Consider the following 9,834-nt stretch of genomic DNA (forward strand, 5'->3'; position numbering starts at 1 on the left):
TTGAGGCAAACTAAAGTAAGATAAGGAAACAATGATTCCATAACATGTCGCAATGTACAGTTGTTTTTTTTCCTGTAGATAATTTTGAACTTAAACCAACAAATAGTCATAATTTTAAAATGACAATTAGTTTACAAATAGTTTGCAGTGGCAAGGGCATTAAAATCTAGAAAAAAATAAGTGTAATTGTCCTTTAGCAACTATTCTTTCAATCATAGAGTTTTAGTATATTGAGCATGATAAGTAATATTCCAATAAATTTGTGTTAAATTTATCTTTCACTTTATTGTTTGGAAAATAGTGCTTTCTGACTTCCTTCTTATTCAACATGTCTAATAGTAAAACGCTTCGGATTGTCAAAGTCTTCCAAATAATTCCATTGTATTTCACATATTTTGTACAAATTTCCATGTTTATAATAAGCAATACAATGTAGTTGAATCATTTATTATTGTAGGTACATGAGGAAACCATAGGCTACTAAACTAGAAATTCTGCAAACAATTTCTTCAGTTAAGTCTTGTTTCAGTCAACACACCATTCCTTGAAAAAAGCAGAGCGTAATACCAGTTACGCTTGTAAACAAAGCACACTCTTTTACAAGACAGGATATTTTCATGTTCCAAACTCCTGTTATATATTTGACAGTACTGGAGGTAATTTTGATTGTAAAAACTGCTTCGGTTTTAAGTCTTATTTTCCATCCATAATTCCTTGAAAAATGCAGAGACAATACCAGTTACGCTTGTAAGAAAAGGGTGGCCATGCTTAACATCACTGGAATAAGTTCACGTCTGCCACATTTTAATAATTTTTGAAAAGGGCGGCCATGCTTAACATCACTAAAATAAGTTCACGTCTGCCACATTTAAATCATTTTTCAAAAAGGGTTGCCATGCTAAACATCACTGGAATAAGTTCACGTCTGCCACATTTAATAACTTTTGAAGAGTGTGACAATGCTTAAAATCACTAGAATCATTTCACGTCTGCCACATTTTAATCATTTTTGAAGAGAGTGACATGCTTAACATCAATAGAATAAGTTCACATCTGCCACGTTTTAATCATTTTTGAAGAGAGTGGACATGCTTAACATCAATGGAATAAGTTCATGTCTGCCGCGTTTTAATAAAATGTTACACTGTTTACTGTAATTCACTGTTCCATTAGTTCTGTTAGCAGCTACAGTAGAATCTTTACTTTCAAAGAAATCATCACCAACTTTCAATGAGGTTAATGTGACCTAAAATCATAATAATCACTTCATTGGAAAGGTACAGTACAGCCTGTGACTTCCTCTTAGTTATGTCCACCCTCTTGCATGGTCAACATCCAATGGTGAACATTTATTGGGGTATTCAATCTTGAGATGTTGGCCATTTATTGGGGGTCATAAATCATGGGCAGATTTTTTATCTACTTATGTTACCTGTTAAAATCAATCAGGGTTGAAGTTTTCAGCTGGTATGTTTCATTAAAATTTACCTGTACAGGTAACTTGGGTTTCTTTTAAAATTGACATTTCACCTTTTTTTTTGAAAATGTAGAATAAAGTATTGTTTTACTCCGTTAATTTATTATTATTTTTTATCCTTAATGTTATTTAAATTTTTTATTTTTTAATTGTTTTTTTTTTCATTTTTGTTTGTTTTGTTTCTTATTCTTTTAATTTCTTCTTAGTAAGAATCTTGAGTCGAAATGGCAAAAAGTCAAAGCCAAAGTTATTGACTAGCATTTGAAATAAACATGATAAACAGACTTTTAATAATTGTTTTTTAAATAAAAGGTTTATATAAATGTACATGATGTACATTGTATTCAATTGTTTGTTAACATTATTAAATGAGTTATTACTATTAATAATAACTAATAATCATGCAAGTGATATTTTAAATAAAAAAAATGAAAGTAATTAAACAATTTGGTTTCTTAACAAAATAAGATGATTCAATATCAATCCTTCTACAATAGATTTTGATAACATCTAATATTATTCAGGAAAACTACAAGTACCATTATATGGTTTAGGAAAAAACTAATTTTGTTTATCTAAATTTTCTTCAAATCTCAAAACAAGAGTTGTGCACAAACAATCACCGAAAAGACTTATTTTCCAAATGTCCACCTAGTTATCATCAAATTTTGATAAATGTTCATTAAAAATGCTAATCATAATGAAAAATGTTCTTATATATCTGAATCAAGTGAATCTTATGAAAAGAAATTATTTAAAGAATTGTCTTGAAACTTATTAAATATGTAATCTTCAGTTTGGTTAATTTCTTTCAAAATTTGTCAGACTCTCCAGAAAAAATAAAGTGCACTTCTAAAGATGGTGACACTTTAATGGTCTATTAATTAAATCATTTTTTTTCCAGTGTATTATATTGTCGATAGTGCTGGACTGGCATGATACATATTCTTGGTATACATTTACAAAGAATATTTCAATCAACCTAGGCCTTTTAGATAAAGTTAATAATTGCAGGGACTTGAATGAATTAAGACTTTTAAAGTCCTTAATAAAAAATGAATTTAAAGAAAAATCAAAAATAATAACTTATGATAAAAACTGTAAAGTTAACTTGATTGTGTCAATTAAGGTAGAGAATTTTTGGTCATAATTTAGAAATAGAAAATAGTGGACAATATAAAATTCCTAGAAGGATAGAATGTGTAAACTGTGCCTCTTGTAGGTCAATGAAGAACACCTATTCCTTGATTGTAAAATTAACAAAACAACTTTGAAATATAAATCTTATTTGAAAATTATTTACCTTCTCATTAAAATGTTTCTAACCCAAGAACAAAAAGTAAAAGAAATGCTTAACCTCTAAAACATGGATAATGTTTAAAATATCATATGACAATAAAAATATTATCAAATTTTGCTGTACTGAATATTTCTAATACTTATAAATATTTTATTCAATAAAGAAATAATGAATTGCCTAAATTTTATTTAGCATAAGTCCTAAAGACAATCTTAATCATATGTTAAGATCAGTCTATCTACAATAATAAACCATTTTGATTTTAGAAAATTAATTTGAGAAACACCTAGTCAATAGAAAAAGGCAGGCATTGTAAATGTTTGCAGTATATTTGAAAATGAGATTCATTTATTCTTCACTACCAAAAAATAGACTTAATATAAAAAATAACTTAAATTGATCAAAAATTATTTAAAAAGTATAATATCAAAACTAACAGTCAGGAGACAATTATTTTTTAATTAAGCTGTTTGTTCAACTAGTTTTATTGTTTCATTTTATTTTTGAATTTCTTGTCATAATCACAGTTATTAAATTTGACAAAAACATACATGTATATTTTACCTGAGACACCTGACCTGTAATTTATATAATTTTAACACTTCAATGCATTCAAGATTTCCCTTTATCCTTGACTAGTTTTTGAGTAATACCTTGTGTATTAAAAAAGCAACAGGGGATAAGATGATGAACATATAGGGCCACCATGGTGAACATATTTTTTATGGCCACCATTAATAAGATAAAGTCACAGGTAGTACTGTACTAAAAAGAGGAATATGAGACTTATTGAATCCTGGAAACACACTTTAAGAGTATGGGAGATTGTGTTAATCAGATAATTTGTATATAAATACTGTAAAGGAAAAATTAATCTTTGATTAAACAACAAATTAAAAAAAATACAAATCATTTGTTTTGACTTAAACATGTTAAACCATGATATAAATTTGGCTTCAAGTTTGTTGTAAGGTCACTTGGTACAACACTTTGAGTAATGCACAACATTTCATTCCTTTCTTAGTTGCATTTACATTATTTTATGTTCTTAAAATGGCAGTTTACAAATTTTAAAGAAAGTACAAAATTTGGACAAGTGATTAGCGGTTTCAGACTAGTAATATAGGTATATCATTGTAATTTGCCTTAAGGGCAAGTTATAATAAAGATAAGTTAGAACACTGTTGCTTATTCTTTTGCTACATGTACATAAAATATTTCTCTATCTATTATTATTTCAAGAGAATAAGCAATTGTGAAAAAAAATTGTAACATCTAGCTTTAAAAAGTTATCAAAGGTACCAGAATTACAAAACCATGTTTAATCAATCATTTTTTGCATAAGAAAATGCCTGTACAAGTCAGGAATATGACAGTTTTGTCCATTTGTTTAATGTGTTTGAGCTGTTGATTTTGCCATTTTATTACAGACTTTACTTTTTTGAATTTTACTTGAATTTGGTATTTTTGTTATTTTACTTTGTATGTATGGGCAATAACTCCTACAGAAAGTTCATGTCATCCCAGAAAATGAACTGCTGAACCCATTACCTTTGTTCCTTGAACAATAAATCCAAATATTCCATTGTTTCCCAAAGCTGATGACTGTGTGACTGCTAACATATTTCCAATGTGTTGACCTTTAACATTACTATCAATATGATCAGCAACTGGATCCAAATTGGCTGACACATGTCTGATTCTGTCTTTCTTTTTATCTTTACAGTATTCTTTTACCTTGATAGAAATAAAAAGATGTCATATAAAAAGAAGATTAATATGATTGCCAATAAGACAACTCTCCACAAGAGACCAAATGACACAAAAAGTGCAAACCGCATAGTCAGCTATAAAATTATCATTTCAATTATTAAAACTTTATGAGGTAAATTCAATATCATAGACCTGGAAAACTTGGGTTTTATTATTATTCATGGGATACAAATATCATAGATTTCATTTACTCAAGGGCACTGTTTCCCAAACTCTGTCTGACCAACAAAATGTCAGACAAAAATCATTTGGTCAGACAGAACTTTTTAGGTTTAATATATAGTAGATAAGTTCAAATTTCTTTTCGTTTAGTTTCTTGAGAGAACCTCCAACCTATTTTTTTTTTATTTCTTGCTTGTCATAATTATATAAGTAGTACAAAATATTGTGAATTCAGGGAATCTGAATCCAGCCTCATAAATTCACCATAAACCTCACATGAGTTATCTCCCATAGACCTAGGACTATAAATTGATTAAGAAATCAAATTTCTCCATTTTACTGTGGCTTCCAAAACAACTTTATGTTTTGCCAATAACATGGTTTATAATTATGTTCATTTGTTTAAATGTGTATTCATGTTTTTTGTTTAAATGTGTATTAATGTTTTTTGTTTAAATGTGTATTAATGTTTTTTGTTTAAATGTACTTTAATCATTCTATTATTTACTGCATGTGCTTTATTTTGCAATTTATTTGATTGTATAGCTTAAATTTTGGGCACCATAATTGGTTAATAAGGAATTATCATATCTTATCATGGATTTTACATTTTCGTCCTCCCCATCATAGGAAACCAACTCTAAAATGCACAGCAAACAGAATAAACAGTTTTGACAACTATCACAATGGATTGGTCGAAAAGGCAAAATCCATATGTACTTAAGTTTGCTTTACAAAATTAAAATTGATTAAAACAATGTGAAGATGTAATGTGATACCTTTTAGCAAAGAATTCCATTTGAGACAGTGTCAGGAAACGTCTTGAGACTTTATACTGTATTCAGAAATTATTGCGAGGTTTTTATTAATGCGAATAATGCAACTGGGTGAGTATCCAATAATCATGATAATAAGATCTCCGAATTTGATATTGTATACCTATATCAGTATGCAGACTTTCCTTAAATCACAATGATCAATCACGCATTTTTATCTATTATAAATTCAGAAATTATTGTGTGTATTTCTGAGGGGGGACAGGACCTTTATCGGAACTCCGGGATCAGGTATTTTTAAGCTCGGGATTTCTGGATTTACCCCTTCAGGATCCGGGATTTAACTTTATTTAAATTCGGGACCTCGGGATTTCATGTTTTTAAGCCCGGGATTTCGGGATCAGGACCCCTTCTACCCCCTCTTATATCTTATTGTGATTTCACCATTTTAGACTAAAATACAATTTTTATTTTAGCTATATAGAGAAAATCCTGTTTAATTCATATAAAAAAATCAAATTTCAAGTTTAGTTATTGCGATTATAACCCTGTCGCATTTTTCACAAAAATAAAACATTGCAATAATTTCTGTATTCAGTCAGTGCTTACCTTGGCAACAACAAACACAGATGATTCTAGTCTGGCAGCATCACAAGACTCAGACTCTGTAAACTTATATATTATTGCATCAGGTTCTGAAATAAACTCTCTCTCTCCTATAGTAAAATACTTTTCTGTTTTTGTAGTATCACTGTAAAGAAAGGAAAATTACATTAAACTTAGAAAAAAATAACAACAAAAATTGAATCAAAAATCAAAATAAAATTTCTCTTTTTTCATCCTATAAAACAATAAATGAGAATGGAAATTGGAGATGCATCAAAATGCATTAAATACTGTTCATGGATCTCAGTAAGGCTAGTTTATAAGCTCTGAACTCATGAAAATTTGTCCAGACTCATTATCAAGTATCAATAGCATCATTTATAACAAAAGTTCATGAATAATAAAAATATGATTTAATTTCCTTGCTCTTATATAATATTTCATGGAAAATGAAATAATACATTATAAAGCAATGAAATTTTATCTTTTCACTGTTGGACTAGCCATGGCAAGAAATGACCAAGTCCTTGCACTCTCCTTCACAAGTCCTTACTGAGAACCCTGCAGTCTACATTTCAGAATGTTATATATACATAATGAGATTTCATGAAACATGTTATTCCCAGGTTAGGGGGAGGGTTTGGATTTCGCTAACATGTTTAACCCCACCACATTATTTATGTATGTGCCTGTCCCAAGTCAGGAGCCTGTAATTCACTGGTTGTCGTTTGTTTATGTGTTACATATTTGTTTTTCGTTTATTTTTTACATAAATAAGGCCGTTAGTTTTCTAGTTTGAATTGTTTTACATTGTCTTTTCAGGGCCTTTTATAGCTGACTATGTGGTATGGGCTTTGCTCATTGTTGCAGGCCGTACGGTGACCTATAGTTGTTAATGTCTGTGTCATTTTGGTCTTTTGTGGATAGTTGTCTCATTGGCAATCATACCACATCTTCTTTTTGATATAGCAGTGTTGTTTCTGATTTTTTGGTTTTGTTTAGCAGCAGTATCTATCAACAGCTACAGCTTACTGTTGAAGCGAGATATTTTTTGTCCTGTTTTCCAAATTACATGTACATGTACATGTGTAATTTTACCTGTACCTTTCCCTTACAATGCATGTGTATCAAATGTCTACATGTATATAAAATATATATAAAACATAATCAACAAAATTAAAGGAAATACTGCATTGATATTACATTTTTTTGGGTGGTTTGTTTAAATATTTGAGGTAAAAAAAGTCTGGACAATCATGAAATACAAAGTATAATATTTTCATACAATATTTTATAAACACTTTTAAAACATTTACATGAAAAGCAAGTACTTACTAAATTTTTAAATCAAAAATTCTGACAAAAGTTGTAAATAAATCAAGAAACATCTTTTCTGTCACTGGATCACCGTTATGGCTGTGCTTCATCATAAAGAGCAACTGGTCATAAAATAATTTCAGTCCATAAAAAATGCTGAAAGAAAGACAATTATATAGATTAGAGAATGGAAACAGAGTGTGACAACCCAACGAATGAGCAGAAAACACCCCAAGGCCACCTGACATGGTTGCGTAAATGTGCATTTGACACTTAATAATCTGGTTTTAATACAAACATCTAAAAATATTGAACAGAAACTTTCTCATTGTTTCTGCATTTTCAAAGAAAGTTTTTTTTATGAAGATTAATATAATCATGATTATCAGATCTAAATACATTTACAAATGAAATTGTTTATTGTACATGTATACTGTAAATTCAGAAATTATTGCGAGGTTTTTATTATTGCGAAAAATGAGGGGGTTGGGGTTCCGGAGGTTGGAATCCCCCCTTTTTTTTTGAACGATCTATGCATTTAAATGGGGACATGTAGTTGGAACCCCCCCTTTTGTCCTGGGTTAGGACCCCCCCCCCCTTTTTAAAATGGCTGGATCTGCCACTGTTGTGAAATATTTTATATGACATGAATAAATCAAAAAGGTTTTCTCTCAACATGCTCAACAATTGTAAAAATTAAAATGGCATTTAAGTCTAAAATGACACAATCACCATGATCATGATGATCACAATAATAAATGCACACAATAATTTCTGAATTTACAGTACATTTTATACTTGTAAATGTAATTTGTCATGTGTAAGGTACATGTAGATGGCTCAGTAATCATGGTACATTTTGTAATGTATTGTATAATTTTCGAAATAAATAATGTATGCACTTGAAATACGGATGAGGCAGTATCCATCAGATATTAATATTGGACATGTTGGAAACAGTTTAAATGTATGTTTATTACAGTGTTTACATCGTAAAATGGCAATTTTATTTTGCATTCTTCAATGCAGATACCCCCCTTTACGCCCCTCCTTAAACATTGCTTATAAATATATATATATAAACATGATAAAACATGTATATGCCATGATGTACATGTAACTCATGTTATGGCAGTTGTTCCCTTTCATACACTTACCGGCGACATATTTCCAGTACAAGAACTTTTTTCTCTTTACTTTTTCGATTAAACCATTCACCTAAATATAATGATGACCTCTCGAATTGTCTATCAAGTTCTTGAACCTTTTTCAAGGCACTGCTAACAGTAATCTGACTGATATATTCACAATCTAAGTCATCCCAACAATTCAGAACATACTCAAAGTATTCAATTCTTAATTTAAAAGAATCGTCCAATATTGCAAGTGCACTTTCAACTATTTGCTTTTGTTGCTTATTAATTTTTCTTGTGTTTATTTCATCTTGACCAATGTCAACCATGAAAGTTGGTGCCACGGGTAGATCAGGATCATCAATAAGGTTCGGAAATTGTTCCATAATACAATTACAGAACTTTGAATCTTGTTTTATCATTAAATATTCTTTGATAATGTGTGAATACGGATTTGAATATTCTGTACATTTGATTTGCAAAAAGTTACAAATTAGTTCTGCATTCCATTCGTTTGTTTTTGATGGAATATCACCATGACTAACAACACTAGTGTTTGATGATGAGGGCAGCACTTCAAACTCTCCATTTGATGCAGAACGCTTCCTTTTACCACGAGCAGACTTTATTTCTGTTTCTTTCGAGAAGACAGATGAGCTAGAAGATGGATCGTCTCCGTGTTGTGACATTATTTCTATTCTTTGTTGGGAGAAAATAAAAGCTGGGGAATGAAACATACGTGATTGTGTCAAGTAAGATTACATCGATTCGTCCTCAGTAATCTCGGCCCTTTTCTTTAACGGCTCGCAATCTTCTATGACAAGACTGTATGTTATACTGGTAGATTAATAACACTAAAATTGATTCCTTGTTTTTGTTGTTTTAAAGTTTTTTGTAAGCATGTTACGTATCAAGCGGGTCTTTTAGATGCTTAGAATATATTCTACCATAGTTCAACAGATATATATGGTCTCATTTTTTGATAGGACCGTATTTGACATTTTTTTTTACTTTTTATATTTCTTACTATTAACATTTTTTCTCTCCAAATATTTGCTTGTAGCTTTCAGCTAAATGAATGATATAACTGAGGTGTGTAGGTGCTGATGAACAACTAAGGAGAAATATGCTAAATCTATATGCAACAACAACAACAACACATAATAGGTAATTTTCCATGAAATCATTGCAAAAATACTCTTTCTGGTTCACTCAATGTCAATTTCGGTTGATATGTTTCAAGGTTAATATCGTTAAATGTCATACAGCATTTTGCAGCAGATCCTACGG

General features: G+C 30.0%; 1 protein-coding gene across 1 annotated transcript; it reads right to left on the minus strand.

Annotated features, from left to right (window-relative positions):
• Positions 1-302: 302 nt before the first annotated feature.
• Positions 303-9,247, minus strand: LOC143074817 (uncharacterized). Its single transcript, XM_076250073.1, has 5 exons — positions 8,569-9,247; positions 7,430-7,567; positions 6,098-6,239; positions 4,329-4,514; positions 303-1,246 (listed from the first exon to the last, which is right to left on the minus strand). The coding sequence occupies exons 1-5, from the start codon at positions 9,231-9,233 to the stop codon at positions 1,064-1,066; spliced, it is 1,314 nt and encodes a 437-aa protein (XP_076106188.1). The 5' UTR covers positions 9,234-9,247; the 3' UTR covers positions 303-1,063.
• Between the last annotated feature and the right edge of the window lie 587 nt (positions 9,248-9,834).

This window comes from Mytilus galloprovincialis, chromosome 5 (genome assembly GCF_965363235.1).
Source record: "Mytilus galloprovincialis chromosome 5, xbMytGall1.hap1.1, whole genome shotgun sequence".
Taxonomy (NCBI): Eukaryota; Metazoa; Mollusca; class Bivalvia; order Mytilida; family Mytilidae; genus Mytilus; species Mytilus galloprovincialis.